Source organism: Sycon ciliatum, chromosome 1 (assembly GCF_964019385.1).
Source record: "Sycon ciliatum chromosome 1, ocSycCili1.1, whole genome shotgun sequence".
Lineage (NCBI taxonomy): Eukaryota > Metazoa > Porifera > Calcarea > Leucosolenida > Sycettidae > Sycon > Sycon ciliatum.
In genome coordinates, this window is record NC_088643.1 from 97719966 (window position 1) to 97746334 (window position 26369).

A 26369-nucleotide genomic window follows, 5' to 3' on the forward strand; every position below is an offset into this window, starting at 1 on the left:
ATAATGATTGGTGCTCTTCTGACTCCACCTCTACAGCCGGTACCAACCTACAGACAGTTTTTTCAATGCTTGGGCTCCAACAACTAGTGAGTTTCCCAACATACACTTCATCAGCGGGTGCCAACTCATGTCTTGACTTGTTGGTAACCAACAAACCCCGACACGTCCTCTCAGTCGACCACGCAGCTCCTCTTGGCACATCTGATCATCTGCAGGTTGTTTGTACGCTCAACTATGCATCGTGCTCGACACCACAAGCGACTGCTAAATCGTTCCTCCATCCCCAGGCTCAGTACAGGTATAAACAAGTGCCTACCCGTGTCTGGCAGGTTGTGAATGAAGACTTGTCTAGGTTGGACTGGTCATTACTTCATCGGCATTCTGATGTTGATGATGCCATTGTCCTGTTTGATGCTTTACTACAGTCAGCATTCCATCGTCATCTGTTGCCTTACAAAGTTATTCCGCGGACAGGAGACTACATTAGGCCTCGTCCTACTATGCGGGATGCATCCCGACCCTGGATCACTCCGGACCTCAAGTGTGCTGTGAAACTGAAGCGAGATTTGTATAGCATTTATAGGAAGTATCCAACCAGTGAAAACTTCATTGCCTTTAAGCGCAAGCGTAACGAAGTGAAATGTTTGTCACGTACCCTCCATCGTCAGTATGTACAGTCGGTTCATGCCACCCTGTCTTCCCATGATCGCCCTAGTCTCCATCAATTTCTCCGCCATCTCCGTAAGAACTGTAGTCGGGAGCCGATCCGATCACTGACAGCTTCAGACGGCACGGTAGCAACAGATCCCGCAGACATAGCAGACATATTGAACACGCAGTTTACGTCGTTTGGACTTCCTGACGACCCTACGTGGCCTATACCACCACTCACCCCTTCACCCTCAATACCTGCGTCCCTCCTATCATTGTCGACTGGTACAGCCCAAGTGAGGAAATATCTCCGTAATCTGAAAACTGGCAAGTCCCCTGGTCAAGACGGAATTACCAACGAAGTTTGGAGAGCTCTTGCTCCGTCTGTTGCCTATCCTGTGTCAATTATCTTGAATATGTCATTTCGTGAAGGGAAATTCCCAGCCATGTGGAAAACTGCGGTAGTCGTGGCCACCTACAAAAATAGAGGACCACGCACCACCCCCAGCAACTATCGCCCTATCTCATTGCTCTCTACTTTATCAAAAGTGTGCGAACGTGTTGTATATGACATCATTTATGATCATGTTCGCATTTCACTTTCGCCAGCACAGTCGGGCTTTTGTCGGGGTGACTCCACCAGGTACCAGGTTACCCGCCTCGTGCAAGACATCCACACCGCCCGGAACGCCCATAACCATGTTGGTTTAGTTTTCTTCGATCTCGCAAAGGCCTTCGACACTGTTTGGCACAGGGGTCTCTTAGCTAAGCTGCGAACAGTATATCGCATTGATGGCAAGGCTATCGACTGGCTCTCATCGTATCTCTCTAACCGACATCAGCTTGTACGCCTCTCAACGGTGTTATCGGAGCCTTTACCCGTTACTTCTGGAGTCCCCCAGGGTTCAATCCTTGGGCCACTGCTATTTCTCCTGTATATTAATGACCTCCACGATATTGCCCCTGGTGTCAGCCTTTTCGCTGACGACACAGCTCTGCTTTGCTCCAATGCTTGCCCTATACGCCTGCACGAAGCCATGCAAGATAGCATTGGGAAAGTTATAACCTGGATGCATGATTGGAAGTTGCAGCCAAACGTTGATAAAACGGCAGCTATGTACATTTCCCCTTCTCCCCCTTCCCTGCCACTTTGTTTTCCTTCTTCAAGTGTTGCTATTCATATTGTTGAAGAGCATAAGCATCTTGGCGTTATTATTGACTCTAAATTGTCGTGGTCACCCCATGTGCAGTATGTCTGCAAGCGCACAAGCTCCATCCTTGGGGCTCTTCAAGCCCACTGTAGACATCTTCCTCTTTCTTGCAAACGCTTGTTTTATCGTTGCTATATATTGCCCTTACTTGACTACTGTGATACTGCTTGGTGTGGCATAACTACAACTGTATTGAACAAGCTAGAAACCCATAACCGCATGCTCCTTAAAATCTTATTTAGCAAAGATCGTCGCTTTCCCTCCGCTAGTCTTTACGAAATTGCCAAGATCAGTCCCCTTTCCACTCGACATAAGTACCACCTCTGTGTTCTCATACATAAAATATTACTAAATAAAATACCCTTGCATATGCAGGCTTATAATTGGTTCTCCGAAACACGGAATACCCGGAACTCACTCAGTCTCCCACGCGCTGCCTCCACCCTATTCACTAGATCCCCGATCTTTGCTGGCTATGTGTTTTGGGCAACATTACCAACGCAGGCCAAGACCAGCACGTCGATGGATAATTTTGTTGCTAAAATCTCTGCTCAATTATAGGTTTCATGTATATCCTGCTGGTTTCTCTCCTCCTTTGCCTTCTTTGCCTCATATTTGTATTCTTTTATCTGTTTTACTGCTGTGGTTGGCTTTCACCCTTGTCTCAGTTTTATTGGCCGTCATCATGATGTGCCATGAGATAATGATATAAATACAAAAAATAAATACAAAAAAGGCCGAAACCCATCACTGTGAACTGAAAGTGACCGAATGGGGTATTTATTGCTGTCTTCGGAATATCTGTTTCTTCTATTCGAATCTGATTGTAACCGGACCTCAGATCTAGCTTGGTGAAATACGCACTGCCTTGGACGGTATCAAAGAGGTCGTCAATATTCGGTAGGCATGCCTTGTTCTTAATGGTTATGCGGTTTAGCTCACGCGAGTCGCATACCATTCGAAGTGTTCCATCCGCCTTCTTTACGAAGAACACAGGGGCTCCGTATGGGGATTTGCTGGGCTGGATGAATCCTCTACGGAGCAGCTCGGTGAGCTGAGCTTGAAGCTCATCCATCTCTAGTTTTGGTAAACGATATGCTGCACGAGATGGCGGTTTAGCTCCTTCTTCCGTTTTTATCTCGTGATCTGCGCCTCTTCTGGGTGGCAGCTTGTTTGGAAGCTCATCGGGAAAGACGTCCCCGAACTCCTTCAGCAGGTCCTTGAAATCCTTCTGATCCTCCCTACCCGGACTATCCACCGTCTGTGGCTCGTCCGGATCTGCTGTCACATACGCAAGGATTCCTTCTGCGCCACCTCTCATTGCATGCCTAGCCTGCTTCCCTGAGATGAGGAACGTCTCGATCGGTGGGTTGGATTTGTCCGTGCCATCACTTTCACTCGGTTGACAGATGATGGATCCACCCTCCAGCTTGATTTCATTGGTACGAAAATTGATCTGTGGGTTCGTCCGGGTCAGCCATGGCTTGCCGAGGATCACGTCATACCGCGTCATAGGGAATACTAGGAACTGTTGGTGCTCGCTAAAGTCGCCGACTACGGTCTTCAAGCTGTCCGTTTTCGTAATAGGCTGTGAGCGGACCGATCCATCAGCAAGTTTGACGTTCAGGACGTCGCTACCGGTTGTTGTGGAGATGTTGTGCTTCTTGACAAGGTCAGTTGAAATGAAGTCGTGGGTTGACCCAGAATCCAGTAGCATGGTAACGCGACGTCCATTTATCTTGCCCTGGACGCGCATTAGGTCGTGTTCGTTGTCGGCGGAAATGCTCCCTGTGCTGGCGGTTACTTCATTAGGCCGGCCAACAGTATCAGGTGACGAATGCTTGACAGGCGAGGCTTGAATTTCGGTCTCCTCGAGGCGTGGTTCCTCATTTGCTAAGGGGCTGAATTTGTTCTGAACTTTGATTCGTGGCCTATTCCTGGGTGCTCTCGTGTTCGCCAGTAGTCGCACTCCCTTCCTTACTGGCGTCCATCGTTTAAAGAAGGCTTGCTTGTGGCGTTCCTCCCTCCTTCTGGACAGAATCTGGCAATATGGCCGGGTTTCCTGCAGGTGAAACACAGCCTTGAACGACCCTCTGGCTCCCTGGTTTCTCTCTCACCGGATGGTGTTGGTTGGCTTGACCAGGGTCCAGGCTGGCGCCTCTGGAGCCCTGGTGCGCGCACTGCCTTGGCGTAGCTTGCTTGGGCTAGCCGCATCGACTGGTCTGCTGAGATCGCAGCTCGTATGGCTTGGGCCAAATGTTGCGGATGCTCCCTAAGTACCTCACCGCTTAGGCCCTGAGCCAGCCCACGCGTGAACAAGATAGCTCTGGAGTGGTCATCAAGCTCGGGAAGTTTTCATTTCTTGTTGGCTGAGTTTTACGAAATAAACAAGAAATGTTGTTCTTTTCGAACGAACAGGTCTGGGACCGAGGTCCAACAGTTTTGGGCGTACTGGTACGCCGCAGTCCCTCATCTTTTGTTTTCTTGCTTTGCAAGCTGGTTGCCTTTTTCTGGACTCCCTTGATTTCGTCAGTCGTAGATCTACCTGCCTTTCCGTTATGCCTCCAAGGAAATCCAAGGCCCCCTCGGCAGCGCAGCTGGTACCTCCAAGGAAAAAATCCAAGGCCCCCTCGGCAGCGCAGCTGACCGTGGAGCTCAATGCAATGAGGGAGAAGTTTGAGGCGGAAAAGGAAGAGAGCGCCCTGAGAATCAGGCTCCTCGAGGGACAGCTGGAACGGGGAAATGAGTCGTCCTCGTCCAAGCGTAAACGCCGTAATGTTTCTGTGTCGTCGTCGTCTTCATCTTCTTCGTCATCATCTTCTTCATCGTCCTCGTCATCAGATTCGTCTGACTCGTCGGATGACTCCCGCCGGAAAAGAAAAACCAAAAAATTCAAAAAATCGAAGAAGTCGCGAAGATCCTCCACCTCGATGTCAGCGCGAAAGTGGAAGACAAGGTCTTATGAAGTGCAGCACGGCCTGAATGAGCAGCTGCAACGCCAACTCAAGAAGACCAGGCGGGACCTGCGGAAGCTGAAGGGTGGCCGAAGTCTCTCTAAGAGGCTCAGAAGAGGTGAGTCGTTGCTGTCTGCTAGACAAGAATGGTTGGTGGTGGCGGATGTGCATGGCCACGAGGCGGCCAGCAGGTTTCAAGAGGGGGGTGAGCTGGTCGACATCCTGTCGTCCTCCGAAAAGTCAAAAAAGCTAATCGCTGCGATTCAAAGCACGAAGCAAAGAGCCCCCACTGTTAACGTTAGGCAGCCCTTTCGTGGCAGTGCCCCAGCCACCTCGTCCAGGAGCTGGGGCAATTCCCCAATCCCCTTCACGCGTTGTCCAGCTGCAGGGACTTCATGGCGAGTTCGATGGCGAAGGCCCACTCCTTGAACTCTCTTGTATCTCCACGAAACACAGGCGGAGACTTAACATGGCGCATGCGTGGCCTCTCTCCGCTGGGAGCTTGAGCACGTCTTGGCGTTTGATCTGATCCATCGCACTGACCGAGTGCGATAAGGTGATTCAGACGCTTCTGAATCTCGAATATACCGTAGGCGACTAATGCGGCCACTGCGCATAGCCCGAACATGACGAAAAGAAAAACCATCCTCTTGCTACCAGTGTAACAGTCCAACTAACTTCAGTAGTCATTCTTGGAATAAGCAATGATCCTTGCCATAATGCATTCTTATATACTGTACATGAACAAGCAATGATGGACATAACCCCTACCAGCAGCAGCGTGATAATAGCAGGTGATAAGTGTATCCTATTCCTAGTGTTAGTAGTAACAGTGAATCTGTTACAACGTCCATCACGGGTGTGCGCCAGTTCCTCGGCTTGCATCATACTACAGGAGATTCATCCATGACTTTGCTAAGATTGCGACACCTCTGCATGCGCTAACAAGGAAGCACTCAACATTCGCCTAGCCACCCGCGGCACAGAATGCCTTCAATCAGCTCCGCCAACACCTCAGCTCAGCACTCGTCCTTGCCTATCCTGATGCCAATAGGTCCTTCATTCTGGATGCAGATGCTAGTGATCATGCCATTGGTGCGGTCCTTTCGCAAATCGGCCCCGATGGTGCAGAACATCCCATCGCCTATGCAAGTAAGACACTGTCCTCTGGTCAACGTAATTACACAACGACAAAGCGTGAGTTACTGGCTGTTATTGAATTCACTCACTATTTCCGTCACTACCTGCTCGGCGCCACATTCCTACTCCGCACTGATCACAAAGCCCTCCTTTGGCTATCTTCATTCAAGAATCAGGATGGCATTGTTGCACGCTGGATAGAACGGTTATCAGCGTTTGACTATGAAACTCGGCATCGCCCTGGCTCTCAGCATGTCAACGCTGATAGTTTGTCAAGATTGCGTGGAAATTTGTGTTCTTCCCCTGCTGCCAAGAGTCTGTGTCTGCCGCCTGCTGCATCTGCTGCTGTGAGTTCATGCGGTGTCTCTCTGACCACAGGCGATCTCGACCAATGCACTCGTGAGCCTGCTCCGTCAGCGCCCTGGCTGCCGTCTACCTTCCTCCGCACTAGCCAAGCTGTGGATCCCTCGATTTCTCTAGTGATGAAGTGGGTGACGTCACAGCAACGACCACCTAAGAGATAAGTTGAGTTAGCTGCTGTTCATCCTGATGTGCACCGACTCTGGACGCAGTTCAATCGTCTCATTGTCCAAGATGGTGTTCTCTACCGACGGTATGAGTCTACTGATGATCTGTCCTCGTATCTTCAATTGGTCCTGCCTGCGTCACAACGTCCTACTGTTGTCAGATCACTGCATGCCGGTATTGGATCGGGCCATCTTGGCGTCACCCGCACCATCGACAAGGCCCGTACACGGTTCTACTGGCCCCACATGGCTGATGACATCGAACAGTGTGTTAGAACCTGCCCGGAGTGCCAAAAACGGAAAACACCACAGCCCAAACCGAAAGCACCTCTGCAATCGCAAACATCATCCTATCCAAGCCAGCGTGTCGCCGTGGACATCATGGGCCCCCTTCCTATCACTGATCAAGGAAATCGGTACGTATTAGTCATAATGGATTACTTCTCCAAGTGTGTCGAGATTTTCCCCATGCCCAACATGCTCGCCTCTACTGTCGCCGGTTTGTTCTTCAATGGTTGGATCTGTCGCTATGGTGCACCCACTGTCTTGCACACTGATCATGGTTCCCAGTTTGAGAGTCGCTTGTTTCAAAGCCTGTGCACTATGCTTGATATCACCAAGACCAGAACCACACCCTACCACCCACAAAGTGATGGCATGGTTGAAAGATTCAACCGGACACTAGAAGCTATGATTGCAACATCCATCTCTGATCACCGAGACTGGGACTTGCATCTCCAACCCACGGCGCTAGCATACCGCACTAGTGTACATGCATCGACTGGCTATTCTCCAATCCGCCTCCAGTTTGGTTATAATCCAGTTCTGCCTCTCGATGTGATATATGGTATACCCCGTAACACACCACCACCATCTTACCCTGAATTCATCTCTTCTATTCGTACTTCAACTGAGACTGCCTTTGAGCGTGCCCGCCAGCACAGCCTTAAATCACACCAGCACCAGAAGAAGGGTTACGATGGTACATCTCGCCCGCCACCGAAGTTCACGAAGGATCAGCTTGTTCTCCTACATTCACCATTGGTCCCTCAGAATGAGTCCCCCACTTTCACCGATTCTGGACAGGACCATATGTCATCCAGAAGGTGATCGATGATGTCACAGTCCGCATTCGTTCTTTGTCGGATCGACAGAGGCTTTCAATTGTTCACGTTAATCGGCTGAAGCCATATCATCAAGTAACCGACGTAGATCTACGTCCTGCAATACCACCGACAAACGATCCCGAGATACACACCACTCCTGTACATACACCACTACCTCAACTCCAACCCCCCGCTTCGCCTCCTCCTGCACCTCCGTACAACCTCCGGCCAAGACAGAACATTCACCCACCTGCCTACTTTTGAAAATCACGAGGGCGTGATTATCTGTAGGAAGGGAGGGTGTAGTATCCCTGCCTGGCTAATACGGAAGTAATACGGAAGCAATACGGAACTTGACCTTATGTGTATTAATTTTAGTGTATCTCCGCATATAAGCGTACGGCGTCTGCTGCATAAAAGCTGCTGCGCATTTCGGTTTTAATTAGACTAGATATTATAGCAACGACAAAGCTAACTCGAAGAATAAGTAGTCAACCTCTAGGTGTGCACCGGAGAGAAAGTCATTTATTTGCCGCTTCTTCTTTAACTTCGAATATATCCTAGGTGTGTACCTAAGAGAATAATAATAAAAGATAACTCGTGTTAATTGCACCGCGCCTACCACCATGTTGATCAGGTAGTGGAGTTCCATCAGTGACACAGGTATTTGTTGTTTTTTGCAGGTATTGCATTATGAATGGACCGTATGCGTGTTAAAACAAAATGGCGTCACGATTTATTGAAAGTGGTATAGTTGGTGGTACGAGTGTTCAAACCCATTTGAACTTCATACTGTTCGTCTTCTTTTTGACCTGTTCTCTTTCCACCGTCCTTAGCTTTTGTTTATTGAGAGCTGTTTTGGCTTTCTCCTATACCTCTGGGGGATGCCAAGTGATGGTGTTGAGAGGCTGGTGATGGCTGTGAGCGAGAGTTTGCTGATCGGCGGCGTCCTCGCTAGAGCGATAAAAAAATACTAGTTACTGCGCACCTGGCAGATATCACAACACGTCGGAGCGTCCAGGAGCAAAGGAATCTTGGGTTTTCACTGGAATCTAGTTCCTCCAGCATCGTGTAGCCCACCGTCGGTGAATGGCCGTCCAGAAAGGTCGAACCTGGTCTTCTGCAGCATTTCGCAGTCCTGCGAGGCACACTGAATACGCCTGTCATATATTCTTCAAATAAAAATCACGAAGTAGTGGACTTTATAGTGATGAGTCTATCCTGTATGCTGCAAAAGACGCAGGAAATGCCACTGGTGTCCGTACACTGGACGCCAATATCATCCCAGTCTTCTCCTGCAGGATCTGTTTGACATTGACATACCGGTATGCAGTGGGTCGACATTGGCCTGGTTTGGCAGCTATCTGCCTGGGTGGATGTAGCAGGTTTGCATTGGCGCGTCGTCCAGTCCGACATTTTCTTGTAACTGTGGAGTACCGGCAGGGTTTGAGAGATTGCTCGTGCTGTGAACACATCTCTACTGCCTGTCTCGTCCTGGAAGTGCCGTCTCGCCGCTTCCTTGCTCTACAGTCACGCCGTTATTTCGCTTTGTTTCGTGGTGCAGCTCAAAACCTGCCCAAACAACTGTGAGCTCGCAAAATGGTATGGACAAATTGCACCACTCATGCTGGACTGCTGGTTAACTAAAACTGGGATAGTCGAGTAAGCGAGTTCACTCCCTTGGGCCATGGCAAGATCTCTTCAGCGCGGGCTATTCCAACCTCCAAGTGCATAGTCACCGATCGATCCATGCGATGGTGGTGGACCTACAAAGAGCCAAGGTCTACGAGTACTACTATTGGATGCTATCTACATGCAGTCAACAAAATCAAAGTACCTCAGTATGCCCCAGAATAGGGCATGTGCATCTATAGCATGACACAACAAGGGTTCTGGCGGCACCTGTCAAACAAGCAGTAGCGACTAGTGCCAGCTACCTATTGGAGGCTAGCCACTTCAGTCTGTCACTGAAGATAATTATTATGTTCACTGTTTAGACTGAGCACAATCAACGATGCCCAATCAATCTCCCCAATGTATGTTCTGTTCCACCTAATTATAACGTCCCATCGCATCAACCCTACTACACGCACATGTCGTCACTCTAGCATGACTTGGCCCAACTTCTGCGAAAACCAGGCTTAGGGTGAAAATCATTTTTTTGAGAAAAATGATGTTTTGTAAAAATTGTGTCGCGTGGACGCTCGAGTGCAGTGAAGTGGAACCCAAGAGAATCTCGCTTGTTTGAAGAAGTAGCAGTCATGGCAGGAAGGGTTTCAGCAGTCAGGGAAGTCAAAGGGCTTCCGGTAGAATATTCCCTGCTACTCCTCTACTGCTCTAGTCACAACGAAGAGTTTTTGAGCTGATCGAACGGATTCCATTCCCTTCACTCAGGATGGCGAAATTTCTGCGCTAGCTGCTGCTTGCGGAAAATGGTGAAGAAATCGTCTCTAGTTAGAGTCATGATGGAGATAGCGAGGAGAACCTGGATGACATCGATCCAGCCAATCGAAGTATGGAGATACTAGCTGTTTCTGGGCCTCACGCAAAGGGAACACTCCCAGCAGAGCTCATACGTTTGCAGCAAGTTCACGAGGAAAAAGGCTTGAAGCGCAGTGTGAAAACTGTTTTTATTTTATTTTATTTATTTATTTCACTCAACTCGTGGTTCATGACCAATTGGCACGCAAAGTGCGAGAGAGAGGGGTGATAGCCAACCACGGCAAGAAAAGAAAAGAAAGGAATATAGAAAAAGAGAAGAAAGAAGGATAGACAAGAATCCAGCAATGAGATCCTATCGTACTACATTATGCGATCGGAGTGCATTTTTAAAGCTGGAAAGATATTTTGATGTCTTAACATGCTGGGGAAGTTGCAGCCAAAGGCTGTAGGACAAAAACAGAGGAGAGTAGGTAAATGCGGCTGAATTAGCACGGGGAAGTGAGAGACTATTACGAGTGGACCGGGACAGAGAAAACCAATTGAATACGGAGAGATGAATGGGAATTTTACCTAGGCGAATTCTGTGGATCAAAACGCAAAGCTGCTGTTTGCGATTATCTTGCAGTGGCTGAGTATTGCTGATACAATAGAGCTCAAGACCAGGAAATAAACCCTGCTTGTTAAACAATATTTTAAGAAGAGATTTATGTTGGATTTCAAGTTTGTTCACAAGATGTTGACTTAGACTACACCAAGACTGACATGCATACTGGAAAATAGGTAATAGATATTTGCGATAAAACATAGAACGGCATGTATTTGGCAAATGAGAACGATGAGGATATAGTATGCCGAGAACACTACTAGTTTTCTTGCAAATATAGTCTACATGAGGAACCCATGTTAGACAGTCGTCAATAGTTATACCAAGGTGCTTATGTTCATGGACAATTTCTATGGTCGATGAGCTGCCAGGACATGATAAAGACACATTACAGAACTGATCACTAGCACCGCTACAGAAGAACATCACTTTGGTCCTACTAGTGTTCGGTCTCAGCTTCCAAGTCGACATCCAAGAGATGGTGGAGTTTATCTTTTTCTGGAGTTCATTGACTAGCAATTGCTTGCAACTACTTGAAGCGGAAACTGTGGTGTCATCGGCGAACAGTGAAACATTAGGGACAGACATCGGTAGATCATTGACGTAGACTAAAAAGAATAGTGGCCCCAGGATTGACCCCTGTGGCACACCGGAATTAATTGCCTAGGGAGACGAGAGGGTGTTGCCGACGCGTACAGCCTGTAACCTGTCAGTTAGGTAGCTTTCAAAGAAACAAAAGCAGGTTGCCACCAATGCCATAGGCACCCAACTTGGCAATCAGGCCTCTATGCCAAACAGTGTCAAAGGCTTTCGCCAGGTCAAAGAAGCACATGCCAGTATGTTCTTTCAAATGTCGGGACTGCATGATGTTTTGGATTAGGTGGACTAGTTGCAGAGCTGTGGAGTCCCCGCGCCGGAAACCAGTCTGCATGGTATGCAAGTACGGGGACAAGTGTCGATATAGCTGATCGTACACAATGCGCTCAAACAGCTTTGAAATACAGCACAGTAGAGAGATGGGTCTGTAGTTCGTTGCATCCGACCGGCAGCCTTTGCGCTTATAAATTGGGACCACTAATGCGTATTTCGATGCGGAGGGAAAGATTCCAGACGTTAGAGAGATGTTAAAGAGCAGCGATAACGGATATGCTAGGCTGTCTTGGAGGTGTTTCAGGATTTCGTTTGGTATACCATCGTAACCAAGAGACTTCTTATTGGGGAGACTGCTAGCTGGCAACGGAGAGACTCAACTTCCGCTTTCAGGTCTACAATGGCGGACATCTGGCGAACTAGTTCCTGCACTGTCTTGGCCAACTCATCAATGCCAGGACTTGCTGGCCTATTACTACTAGTATGTACATGTGACTGACCTGCATGACCGATCCCGTGTTGGCGTAGCAGGCGGACCATGGCAGCACGGTTCATATTGCTGGTGACCAAGATTTCATTTTTCTTGGCCAGGTCACGAAGTTCGTCAAAGCCGAGGATGGCAAGATCGGCATTAGATAGATCCTCAGACATACTATGTCCACTACTTCAGAATTACCATACGTGGAAACTAGTGGAAAACAACAGCTAAGTCATGCTCTGAAAGTCCGATTAATGAGGAGCAACGGAATTTGCATCCATGCAGTTCGGAACATACAGCATCTCTTCTTTCTGGTCTCCTTTGATCTTTCCATCACAACCTCCCAAACGGATTTGAATTGAAGTCCTTGGCGATGAAGTGCTACTGAATGCCAGGCAAATGAGCGAGCAGATCGAGAGGCCTCCACTCGAGACTTTCCTCGCTGGACAGCTAGCTGCCAGGGATTGTACGGCGTGCCGAGATAATCACGAGATTTCACTTGCTGGTCAGCACCAAGCAGACACTGCAGCACGCCAGCACCCTATGCGCATACTATGAACCATGGAACAGTTTGAAAGGCCATGTTCTTTCTTGTTTCTGAACAGTTGTACTAGATTCACCCTTCAAAAGGTGCCATCTCGACCGGAGTCGGGTTTCCTTGTGTTGTGTAGCGCCAGAGCATGCCAGTACATGTATTCAGCCCCAGAATGGGCTGAGTGAGGAGCAATCAAAACATGCAGAACTGTGCATGGCCACTACAGCCTGCAGCACCAAGGCCAGGGGCCACAACAAGCCTGCCCCCACATGCCTACCTTGTCATGTCACCTAAACAAAAATCATCCATGTCTCTTCCTTCACTCTGGTGGATCTCTCTTCATTTCTTTCCTGTGATAACAATTTTGTGTTTTTTTGGATTTTTTAACACAATACCCTGGTGTGTTTGAGATACTTTTAATACCACTTTGAGTCGACCCACACGTGTAATATTTTGTTTCCTGACCTCCCATGCCCAGTAGAAGCTGAAAATGGGAAAAGTCATTTTTGTGAAATTTCACCCTAAGCCTGGTTTTCGCAGATTCTGGGCCACTTGTGTTATTATTGTTTATTTTGATTCGCATGATAAATAGAGCACAATAAACGTTAACTTGACCGAAGGATAAAGGCGACTGCAGATAGAGGAACACATCGAGGTACAGGTACCGGCATGAATACAGTATCAGAGAGAAACAAACAAAAATGAGAGGTACGCAGAAAAAACTCTCGTAAGCCCAAGGGGAAGTGGTTGATGAGGGATGAATGCACTCTCCACGCTCATCTACACTGTTCGTGGAAATGCACACATACATACAATAATATATAGCATGCACAGAACCGAACAATTTCATGTTCACACATGCAAGCACAGACCTGAACATTAGTACCAAAAGTCGATACAGACAATATCCCCATACACACAGACGCACACACACACACACACACACACACACACACACACACACACACACACACACACACACACACACACACACACACACACACAATGCCCCATGTACGCGCCCGTGGCGAGAAAAGCACGCAAATCTACAAATGGACTGGATGTGAACCCACAGAATTTCTCTTATAGCAACTATAGCGGATCTGATTCTGAATGAAACACACACACACACAATACAATCATTGAATGCCCATCTGCAGATGATGGCAGGTCCTGAAAGAACAGGCAGTGTTCCAGTAATGGGGAACAGAACTTCGAGTGGCAAGTGAGGTATACACACACACACACGTGCGTGCGCGGGCACACACTAAAGTATTCAGAAATAGAATCGACATTGTAGTATTCATTGGTTGGGGAATGGAAAGGAAAATAAAACATTGCTGTATGTGATTGTTGTAAGGACACTGGGAGCACAACAGAAAGGTAAGCAACTTGTTTTGAAGCAAAGAAAGTTATTATTCCACAGATCTCAGAAGGAAGGAACGTTCCAGATGGCTGCACTGGCAACAGGCGGCCTGCATGTGCGCGGCACCCGCAGTCGGTCCAGCTGCCGGCCTTGCAGTGCTGAAAAGAATGTGCAGTACAGCACGTCACATAGTATCGCAGCCTGGACAATTTGGCGCTGGGAAGTCCAGGTTATGTGCTCACCTACACCAAGATGCACCAATCTTCTGAGCTACTTTGGCAACAACTTTGTCCACTTGAGACTCCCATGGGCTGAGCCAGTTGTTGAGAGCTGCACCAAGGTGGACCGCAATGACGGCTGATGGCAAGGCAATCCATGACACACAGTCACTAGGGCATCGTCAACATGGCGCTGAGGCTGCCGGGGGGTTGACAACGAGGCCGCTGTCTCGAAGCTAGTCAGTCAGCCTGGTCACCGCCATTGACGAACCAGTCGCCACCGCCAGCAGTGGCGGTAGGTTGTGACAAGTGTGGTGCAATATTGTCAGCAAATTCAGTACTCAGGATAAGATGAGTGGCAAAGGGAACGTTGTGTTTGATAATAGTGAAGTGAACAGGGATGATCACAAACCCTGCGCGTACTCCACCGTGAGTTACAAGAAAATTCCGGACTGGACGACAAGCAAACGCCAACCTGCTACATCCAACCAGGCAGATACTATTACGATAGCTGCCAAACCAGGTCAATGCCGACCTACTGCATAATGTCAATATCAAACAGATCCTGCAGGAGAAGACTGGGGTGTTGGCGTCCAATCACTGAGTGTACAGACACCAGTCCCATTTCCTGTGTCTTTTGCAGCATACAGGCTGAGACTCATCACTGTAGAGTCCACTACTGCATGAGTTTTATTTGTACAATACATGGCAGGCGTACACGGTGTGCCTCGCAGGACTGCGAGATGCTGCAGAAGACCAGGTTCGACCTTTCTGGACGGCCATTCACCGACGGTGGGCTACACGATGCTGGAGGAACTAGATTCCAGTGAAAACCCAAGATTCCTTTGCTCCTGGACGCTCTGACGTGTTGTGATATCTGCCAGGTGCGCAGTAACTAGTATTTTCATCGCTATAGCGAGGACCACGCCGATCGTCAAACTCTCGCTCACAGCCATCACCAGCCTCTCAAAACCATCACTTGGCATCCCCCAGAGGTACAGGAGAAAGCCAAAACAGCTCACAACAAACAAAAGCTAAGGACGATGGAAAGAGAGCATGTCACAAAGAAGACGAACAGTATGAAGTTCAAATGGTTTTGAACACTCGTTCCACCAACTATACCACTTTCAATAAATCGTGACGCCGTTTCGTTTTAACATGAAGATCGTGGATTGGGTGGGTAAATAGTTCCGTGTTTGATATTGAATTTTTTTACATAATATTTTTGTTTTTATATTATTTTATTTGAAACTCGGGTATTGAGCCAATAATAAAAGTAGAAAGGAAAAGGAAAAGTACAGTACTCTGTCAGTTTTGTGCCTAGTTGCTGCACTTTCTGACTGTATAATTATAATATCTGGTTACAATGGTGGAGAGTTACTCTTAACTCGTTTCCATATGTCCTTTTCCTTTCTACTTTTTTTTATTTTGTTCGGGTTCGATATTGAATATGTTTACAATATTTAATTCTAGTTCTCAATTTTCATTCGTGTTGGGTTTAACTATTGTTGTTGTTGTTGTTGTTGTTGTATACTTTATTTACGCAAGAGGTACACAAAAGGAAGTATATAGGGCTGTTTTTTGTTGTAACTCAGAGTTTCATGGCAAAAACCAATCATCAGACAACATAAGGAGATTAGAAAAACGCAGTTATATGAAGGCAAGCAGAGGAGATAGAATAATTCAGTGCAGACAATATGATAATCATTCAACACCTCCCAGAGGCAGTACGCTCTGACGTGCCAGAATCAACATCTCAGGTGCTGGGTGAAACATGAACACGCACACTCATCCACACACACACACACACACACACACACACACACACTAATCCACACACAGCCTCTCGTTCTCACACACTCCACACTCCCGCATTATCACACCTAAACACATGCGCACGCACACACACACACACGCACCAAAACACACACATGCACCACACACACACACATACACACAGCCTCTCGTTCTCACACACTCCACGCTCCCGCATTATCGCACCTAAACACACACACACACGCACACACACACACACACCAAACACACACGCACCACACACGCATGCACCACATACACATACCTACACACAGCCTCTCGTTCTCACACTCTCCACACTCCCGCATTATCGCACCTAAACACACACACACACACACACACACACACGCGCGCGCGCGCGCCAAACACACACGCACCACACACACATACACAGACACACACACATACACACATACACACATACACACACACGCCAAACCCATAGCACGTCATACACGTTATGTCACTTCATAACCCAGCAAAAACTTGCGCTGGTGGCGGCACTTTGATACTAACTCGCTCCTTTTGTTAAGTGAGATGGCATTTGGAGTGGTGAGGATGTGAAACTTCTCCGTGAGGCACAGGCTGCATCGTTTGCTGATGTTGCTGTAGGATGGGGCGCGATCTTTTATTTTCCATCTGATGTCAAAGTTGCGCTGGGCGTTCTGAAGGTCCCAAATATGCTTTGAGAGCTCCGTCGATGTAGAGTATTTCTCATGCCGGAATGTTGTGGAGTGGTTGTTGTAGCGCGATTTAAAGGTGTTGGCCGTCAGTCCGGTGTATGTCTTGGTCTGGGGAGATGACACATGTGCCTGGTATATGACGTCAGTCGACTGGCATTCCCCCTTGAGCGGGCAGGATGGCTTGACCCGGCAGTTACAAGGCTCAACGGGCGGCCTTGGCTGGAGCTTCGCAGCGTTGTGACCTTTGATGATGGAGGCTACGTTTCTCATGCAGCTGTAGCTGATTTTTATCTTGTTTTTGTTGAAGATCTTATTCAGTGCCGAACCCTTTGGAAAATGGTCCTTTAAAGTTACAAACGCTTGCGCCTTGGCGAGACACTCCATTCGGTCTTCCAGTTGGAGGTCGACGGCAATCGCTTTTGCTTCAGCGTTGATGTTCGCGTATGTATTGTCGGGAGCGAGCTTGTATTTTTTCGTTATGTTTTCGCGCATCAGCTTTTCATACTGGGGGACTGGCACACGGTACAAGTTTCGAGTCTTGTCTGCTGGTACAACTATCTCGGCGCCGTCCTTGATCAGCTTGATGTCCTTCCTCATTTTGTCCTGGAGCTGGTTCGAGGCACGTCGGAAAGACACTGAATAAGATCTTCAACAAAAACAAGATAAAAATCAGCTACAGCTGCATGAGAAACGTAGCCTCCATCATCTCCAGCCAAGGCCGCCCGTTGAGCCTTGTAACTGCCGGGTCAAGCCATCCTGCCCGCTCAAGGGGGAATGCCAGTCGACTGACGTCATATACCAGGCACATGTGTCATCTCCCCAGACCAAGACATACACCGGACTGACGGCCAACACCTTTAAATCGCGCTACAACAACCACTCCACAACATTCCGGCATGAGAAATACTCTACATCGACGGAGCTCTCAAAGCATATTTGGGACCTTCAGAACGCCCAGCGCAACTTTGACATCAGATGGAAAATAAAAGATCGCGCCCCATCCTACAGCAACATCAGCAAACGATGCAGCCTGTGCCTCACGGAGAAGTTTCACATCCTCACCACTCCAAATGCCATCTCACTTAACAAAAGGAGCGAGTTAGTATCAAAGTGCCGCCACCAGCGCAAGTTTTTGCTGGGTTATGAAGTGACATAACGTGTATGACGTGCTATGGGTTTGGCGTGTGTGTGTATGTGTGTATGTGTGTATGTGTGTGTGTCTGTGTATGTGTGTGTGGTGCGTGTGTGTTTGGCGCGCGCGCGCGCGTGTGTGTGTGTGTGTGTGTGTGTGTGTGTTTAGGTGCGATAATGCGGGAGTGTGGAGAGTGTGAGAACGAGAGGCTGTGTGTAGGTATGTGTATGTGGTGCATGCGTGTGTGGTGCGTGTGTGTTTGGTGTGTGTGTGTGTGTGCGTGTGTGTGTGTGTTTAGGTGCGATAATGCGGGAGCGTGGAGTGTGTGAGAACGAGAGGCTGTGTGTATGTGTGTGTGTGTGGTGCATGTGTGTGTTTTGGTGCGTGTGTGTGTGTGTGCGTGCGCATGTGTTTAGGTGTGATAATGCGGGAGTGTGGAGTGTGTGAGAACGAGAGGCTGTGTGTGGATTAGTGTGTGTGTGTGTGTGTGTGTGTGTGTGTGTGTGTGTGTGTGTGTGGATGAGTGTGCGTGTTCATGTTTCACCCAGCACCTGAGATGTTGATTCTGGCACGTCAGAGCGTACTGCCTCTGGGAGGTGTTGAATGATTATCATATTGTCTGCACTGAATTATTCTATCTCCTCTGCTTGCCTTCATATAACTGCGTTTTTCTAATCTCCTTATGTTGTCTGATGATTGGTTTTTGCCATGAAACTCTGAGTTACAACAAAAAACAGCCCTATATACTTCCTTTTGTGTACCTCTTGCGTACTACGCTCTGCCCATTCCGGGCATTTGAGCACTATTGCAGGTTAAGGCGCACACCCTCTGTATACTTTATTTATAGTGGAAATCAAAACAGGCAAAATGCTAATAACATTGGGGGGATATTCACTGTACGAATACATGGTGATGATTGTGCTTTGCTTTGCCAGTAAAAGCAGCCTTCCGAAACATCGCCGAAGTAGCTGCCACTAAGTCTTCCTTTTTTTTTCGGTAATTGACCATGAGTTTCCTCTGATCTCTTTTGTCCTTTGTAGATGGCTGAGTGGCAATCCTCTTATTCTGAAACCAAGTCTCTATGTCAATTTATATGGTATCGGCACTATCTCCACCAACTCCTGTTACGGGTGTGTCATTCTTGACTCACAGGTTGCGGTGTACTTGAATCAAGGTATGCTACGACATTGATGGTGAAAATCATTAAAAAAAGTGCCAAAGCAATGCATGGTACATTGTATGTGGAATTCTTTCATCATCCCATATTGTTATCAAGATAATGTTGATTCAGAACGAGCACCGTTTCAACAAAATTAATCGCTGTGTTACTAAGAAAGAGGACGTGGAGAGAATAATCTTAATATAGCAATGAACCGTCGTACAGTCGTCGCTCTACAAGACACCAAGATACAAGACAACGTAACGGCAACGCTTGAAGGATATCGACTATTGACGTTCAAGCCAGAAACCCCTGCGTACGGCTTGGGCTTCTTGGTAGCCCCCCGCCTGAGTCGGTTCCTGTACCACTCCTGGACACCGGCGGACTGCGAGCGGCTGGCCGTACTGCAATTCAAGTTACCTTGCAGCGGCGGAAAACGGACGTTTTTGCTGAGCTTTGTGAACGCGTACGGTCCCACGTCAGCTGTATCGGAGCGAAAACCAGAAGTCCTCGATAAGTTTTATGACCAGTTGACGAAAGTATTACACGACGTCCGGGGCAGCTCAGCTATACTGGTGCTGGGGGACTTTAATTCCAAAGTGGGCCGTAAGCAATGTTATGAAGAGTGCCTGGGAAAATACAGTAAAGGCAAGCGGAATGCCAATGGAGACGCTCTCATTGAATTTGCGCAAATGAACAATCTTCTAATGAGCAATACGTGCTTCCAAAACCCAAGCAGATATCTAACCACCTGGGAAGGCAAGAGCCCAGCCGGTAAAAGGATCTTCAATCAGATCAACTTCATACTACCGTACTGGCAATATATGTTGCCGCGTAACGCGTAACGCAGGGGGGTGCGGCGTAACGCGCGACCAGGCTAGTGCGACAAATTTTCGTTGAGTTCGTAACGCGCGTCCGGCGGGGTGCGACAATCTTTTCATTGCAGTTTGCACTGCAAAAAAGGCTGAAAACTGTGAAAGCACGTGTACCGCGTGGTGAAAAGTTCAAAACTGGACGCAGCAGGAAGTCCTGACACTGGAAGGCGCATCAATCAGTGGTTGGCGATCTCAATGGTTTCTTCTTTCCCGAGGTCGTTTTGCACTCTGATAGTTAAAATATACAGTCTTCTATTGATATCGTTGTCGCCCTTTGCCGTCGGGTTTGTAACAGTTGGATAGCAACTGAATTTCTGTGCCTTCAATGTGGATGAAAAGAAAAAAATGATGCGGCAAAAGCAAAAAAGTGATGCGGCAATAGCACAAAAGTGATGCGGCTATAGCAAAAAAAGGACTGCGGCAATATAGAAACCTGTGTAACGGCTCCTGTGCGACTTTGCATGTAACGCCCTGCGTGCGGCAAACATGTGCGAATGTAACGCTTCATGGCCTCACTGCGGCAACATATATTGCCAGTACGGTATGTAACTCGAGACAAAGAGCTGTGCTGCAGGACGCCAGGTCATACGCTGGCACAAGAACCTTTTCTGACCATCGCCTAGTTATGGCCCGTGTAACATTTAAAGCTGTTCACCCTGTGTGGAACCGAGGCAAAACAATCCGAAACGCAAGTTCAACACCATGAGACTGGTCAATGAAAAGAAAATGCATAAATTATACCAAACGAAAATGGAAGAAGCGGCACCTCAACTCAATGTGGCAGAAGCAAGCGCAAGACTCACGGCAACATGCTCATCCATTCGCGAGGTGTCAACTGGAGTAGTTGGATACACACCGAGCAGAAGCAAGCTACCCTACGCTACGGATGAGGTAGACAAACTCTCAGAATTGCAGAGGAAGCTGCGTATGGATCTTAATAGCATACCAAACATGAATAGAATAAATGAGCTGCGAGTGCAGCGTAACAGAGTGCAGAAGGAAATCCAAATCCTGTCTCGACAGCGGCGTTACAGCATCTTGAGGGCCGCATCAGAGAAGTGGAGTCGCTCAAGAACGGGCCAATGATGTTTGCAGCGATAAAACTGCTGAAACCAAAGTGCCCACTAGATTTAACCATTGTAGATAACAACGGCAAGGCTGTATTTGGGCCAGGAGAGCAAGCGGATAGAGTAGCTGAACATTACACAGGGAAATTCTCTCCTACTGCTGCAGAGCCAGCGGTTACGCCATTTAAAGGAACACTGAAACCCCTCGACAAACCGATTTCCACAGCAGAGGTAGCGAGCGCAATGAGTCGTCTAAAGAACCAACGCTCCTGCGGGCCTGATGACATACCGGCCAAGCTGGTCAAGTACGGAGGCCCTGCACTTGCAGAATGCCTGAGCAGCATTTTCATCGATGTATTCACTCAGCACAGCCAAGCGTTTTAAGAAACTGTTACCCCAATGCCTTGCTTTTTCACGCTAGTAATTATGACTTTCAGCTATGCAAAATGCGACCATGATCACCTATCCAATACCGGTAGTCTATTATATTAATTATTCATATCTTTTTGCATCTTTCCCTCGAGTGGGTCTATTGTTATTAGGCAATTGTCGGTTATAGTCACCACTATAAATAAAAATCCAATCCAATCCAATCCAAAGCGTCCCTTGGAGATGGTGTACTAATCGCTCTGCATAAGCCAGGTAAACCCAAAGGCCCCATGAACAATTTGCGTCCGATAACTTTGCTGACTACTGCCAGAAAAATCTTGTCCCTCATCACACTTAGCCGGATCAGAGCTGACGTAGAGTGATATATGTCTCCATCGCAAGCCGGGTTCCGTCAGAACAGATCAACCGCAGACATTGTGTTTTGCAAACGGATCCTAGCATCAATTGTTGAACGCTTCAACACCACGATCTACGTGCTAGGGTTGGATCTGAGCAAAGCTTTTGACACAATAAACCGCACAAAGTTGCTTGATGTCATGGAGCAAGAGAAAATTGGAGACGCGCACGGTTTACGACTGGTTAGGTACCTGCTATCTGGCACAGCGCTGACAGTTCGCGTGAACGAAGCACAGTCCGCACCTTTTGAGACAGCTCGGGGGGTCCCCCAGGGCGATGGATTGTCACCGGTACTGTTCACGGTTTATTCGGAAGCAGCCCTACGAATGGTACGTGACCGACTGCCAGCCCGACTGTAACAGTCCAACTAACTTCAGTAGTCATTCTTGGAATAAGCAATGATCCTTGCCATAATGCATTCTTATATACATGAACAAGCAATGATGGACATAACACCTAACAGCAGCAGCGTGATAATAGCAGGTGATAAGTGTATCCTATTCCTAGTGTTAGTAGTAACAGTGAATCTGTTACACCATTCCCCCCTCTCAACTGTCAGAACAGTACCAATTCGAAGGAACAGTTATGGTAACTAATGATCATGCATGGATATGTGGAATGCATGGTAGCCGAAAACAACACTGATGAACTCAAGATCCAGTGCATGTCCTCTGCAAATAACGCCTGGCTGGCAGGGAAGCACTATCCTAATCATGCAGAATGCTACATTTCTATTGCAACACGTAGGAACTAGCAATACAACTGTGGCTGCCAATTAAATAGCAATTTTATGAAAAACGGTCCAGGTAGGTTTTCAGTGGAATAATAGCGTTTCCTGCTTCATCCATCAAGTATTCCTCCGGCTCCCAGGTGGCATCTCGGTAGCCCTTCCATTTCACTAGGTACTGCGTGCGCCGTCCTCTCTTCTTGTGCGACAACACCTTTTCGACAATGTACCGCGTATGGCCATCCGCATCGGTTAGGGGTGGAGGTGCCGGCTGAGTACGGCCCGGTATCTCATTGCCATGGCACAGCTTGAGGGCAGCAATATTGAACACTGGATGGGCCCGAATGATTCTTGGAAGAGCTAATCTGTACGCATTCGGGGCCACTTTCTTCTGCACCTTGAACGGCCCATACCACTTGAGCCTTAATTTGTGTGAAGGCCTGTCTCGTTCCTCGGGCGTCAGCTAGAAGTCCCTGAAGACCAACACCTCATCCCCCTCCTTCAGGGCGTCCTCCACCCGTCCTCGATCCGCATACAATGATTGCCGGGCCTGCGCCGCCACGATGGCATCCTGTGCCTCACGTAGTGCCTCTACGCGGCCATCCAGCCATGACAGCGGACCATTCGTGTCCATGCCAGCTCCAGCTTTCTGCTTCGTCAATAAGCTCGAGGGAGTAACTGGATGGCATCCATGGTTGAGGAAAAATGGCGTGTTACCTGTTGACGCTTGATCGGCATTGTTGATCGCAAACTCACATAGCGATAGGAGTTCATCCCAATTGTTTTGCCTATGGTTGACGAAAGCTCTTAGCGTATCCTCAATGACACGGTTCACACGCTCAGTCATGCCATCGGTCTGCGGGTGGTTGGCCGTGCTCATTTTTAGCTCCACGCCAAGAATACTGAAAACCTCCTTGAAGAACGCCGACGTGAATCGCGGATCTCGATCACAAACTATCGTTTTGCTCAAGCCATGGGCAGCAAACACATGATCCACGTACAATCGGGCTGCCTCCTTAGAGTCAACATGAACAGTCGTCGGGATCAGGTGCACATACTTCGTCAGACGGTCCACAAAGGTTAGAATGGCGCTATGTCCTCGGCAGGTCAGCGGCAGTGCCTTGATGAAATCCATGCTGATGTCTGTCCAGGGCTGCTCGGGGACTGGAAGGGACTGCAACAGTCCTGCCTTGGTCTGGCTACCCTTTACGCGTTGGCACCGGTCGCAAGATTTAACGAAGTCCTTCACAGTACTTCTCATGCCTGGCCAATAGAAGTATCTGCTCAGCTTCAGGTAGGTCCTGTCTCTCCCCGGATGGCCGGCCGTCAGGCAATCATGATTCTGTTTGAGCCGTTGCAGCCGTACCGGACCGCGAGGAATGCAGAGGCGAGCATCGCCCGATGTTACTAGGTACAGCCGCCGGTCCACACTGTTCCAGACGTATCGCTCATGCATGGCGTCTTCGCTGCAAGCCATCAAGCGCTTGATTACTGGCGAAAGCTCTGGGTCACTATCATACCCTGCTGAGATCTGATTCGCAATTCCTTGATTCACATCCAGAGAGAACTCGATTCCATTCAGTTCCAAGTCTGGTCGACGTGACAACGGGTCTGCTATGTTACACTTCCCTGGCTTGTGATGTACCGTGTAGTCATAGTCGGCCAGGAATTCAATCCATCGAGCCTCTCTCTTGGTTAAGTTTGGTTTGGTCCTGAGGTAGACAACTCCCATGTTGTCGGTGTAGAGTTGAAAGTGGCGAAATAGGTAGACTCGCCAGCACTGCAGGGCGTACACTACAGCCAAAGTTTCTCGCTCGGCGGCCGTGTAATTCCGTTCGGCATAAGACAGCTTTCGGCTCACGTAAGCCACAGGATGCCAGGACTGGTACTCTGCTTGCTGCGTTAAGACTCCTGCCACAGCAAAGTCACTTGCGTCAGTCTCAACGCGGAAATCCTGACTGACGTTTGCTAGTCGTAACACTGGTGCATCCAGCAGAGCAGACTTCAATCGCTCAAATGCCTCCTGTCGAGTCTGATTCCACTCGAAGCGCACATGTTTCCCTGTCAGTTCCTCCAGGGGTTTGGAGATGGCCGAGAAATGGTTAATGAACCTTCGAAAGAAATTAGCGAATCCCAGAAACTGTCTTACGTGCGTGACCGTCGTCGGGACAGGCCAGTTATGCACGGCCTTGATCTTCTCTGGATCTGGAGAAATGCATTGGCCGTCTATCCGGTGCCCAAGAAACAGAACGTCTGTCCGGCCGAATTCACATTTAGACGGTTTGCAATATAGCTCATTCCTCCTGAGGGCGTTTAAGATGGTTCTGACATGATCGAGGTGCTCCTCCCATGATTTGCTGAATATGAGGATATCGTCTAGAAACACCACAACGAATTTACGCAGGTATGGCTGGAGAACACTGTTCATCAAGGTTTGGAATGTTGCCGGGGCATTTGTTAGGCCGAAACCCATCACTGTGAACTGAAAGTGACCGAATGGGGTATTTATTGCTGTCTTCGGAATATCTGTTTCTTCTATTCGAATCTGATTGTAACCGGACCTCAGATCTAGCTTGGTGAAATACGCACTGCCTTGGACGGTATCAAAGAGGTCGTCAATATTCGGTAGGCATGCCTTGTTCTTAATGGTTATGCGGTTTAGCTCACGCTAGTCGCATACCATTCGAAGTGCTCCATCCGCTTTCTTTACGAAGAACACAGGGGCTCCGTATGGGGATTTGCTGGGCTGGATGAATCCTCTACGGAGCAGCTCGGTGAGCTGAGCTTGAAGCTCATCCATCTCTGGTTTTGGTAAACGATATGCTGCACGAGGTGGCGGTTTAGCTCCTTCTTCCGTTTTTATCTCGTGATCTGCGCCTCTTCTGGGTGGCAGCTTGTTTGGAAGCTCATCGGGAAAGACGTCCCCGAACTCCTTCAGCAGGTCCTTGAAATCCTTCTGATCCTCCCTACCCGGACTATCCACCGTCTGTGGCTCGTCCGGATCTGCTGTCACATACGCTAGGATTCCTTCTGCGCCACCTCTCATTGCATGCCTAGCCTGCTTCCCTGAGATGAGGAACGTCTCGATCGGTGGTTTGGATTTGTCCGTGCCATCACCTTCACTCGGTTGACAGATGATGGATCCATCCTCCAGCTTGATTTCATTGGTACGAAAATTGATCTGTGGGTTCGTCCGGGTCAGCCATGGTTTGCCGAGGATCACGTCATACCGCGTCATAGGGAATACTAGGAACTGTTGGTGCTCGCTAAAGTCGCCGACTACGGTCTTCAAGCTGTCCGTTTTCGTAATAGGCTGTGAGCGGACCGATCCATCAGCAAGTGTGACGTTCAGGACGTCGCTACCGGTTGTTGTGGAGATGTTGTGCTTCTTGACAAAGTCAGTTGAAATGAAGTCGTGGGTTGACCCAGAATCCAGTAGCATGGTAACGCGACGTCCATTTATTATGCCCTGGACGCGCATTAGGTCGTGTTCGTTGTCGGCGGAAATGCTCCCTGTGCTGGCGGTTACTTCATTAGGCCGGCCAACAGTATCATGTGACGAATGCTTGACAGGCGAGGCTTGAATTTCGGTCTCCTCGAGGCGTGGTTCCTCATTTGCTAAGGGGCTGAATTTGTTCTGAACTTTGATTCGTGGCCTATTCCTGGGTGCTCTCGTGTTCGCCAGTAGTCGCACTCCCTTCCTTACTGGCGTCCATCGTTTAAAGAAGGCTTGCTTGTGGCGTTCCTCCCTCCTTCTGGACAGAATCTGGCAATATGGCCGGGTTTCCTGCAGGTGAAACACAGCCTTGAACGACCCTCTGGCTCCCTGGTTTCTCTCTCACCGGATGGTGTTGGTTGGCTTGACCAGGGTCCAGGCTGGCGCCTCTGGAGCCCTGGTGCGCGCACTGCCTTGGCGTAGCTTGCTTGGGCTAGCCGCATCGACTGGTCTGCTGAGATCGCAGCTCGTATGGCTTGGGCCAAATGTTGCGGATGCTCCCTAAGTACCTCACCGCTTAGGCCCTG

General features: G+C 48.6%; 1 protein-coding gene across 3 annotated transcripts in view; it reads left to right on the forward strand.

The window, feature by feature from the left end:
• LOC135807198 (leucine-rich repeat neuronal protein 1-like) overlaps positions 1-26369 on the forward strand; it is a 466844-nt gene that overhangs the window by 249390 nt on the left and 191085 nt on the right. For all 3 annotated transcript variants that reach the window (XM_065321212.1, XM_065321211.1, XM_065321213.1), the window contains exon 11: positions 18773-18906. In XM_065321212.1, coding sequence (XP_065177284.1) covers positions 18773-18906 — 134 coding nt within the window. The remainder of the gene's footprint in view (positions 1-18772; positions 18907-26369) is intronic.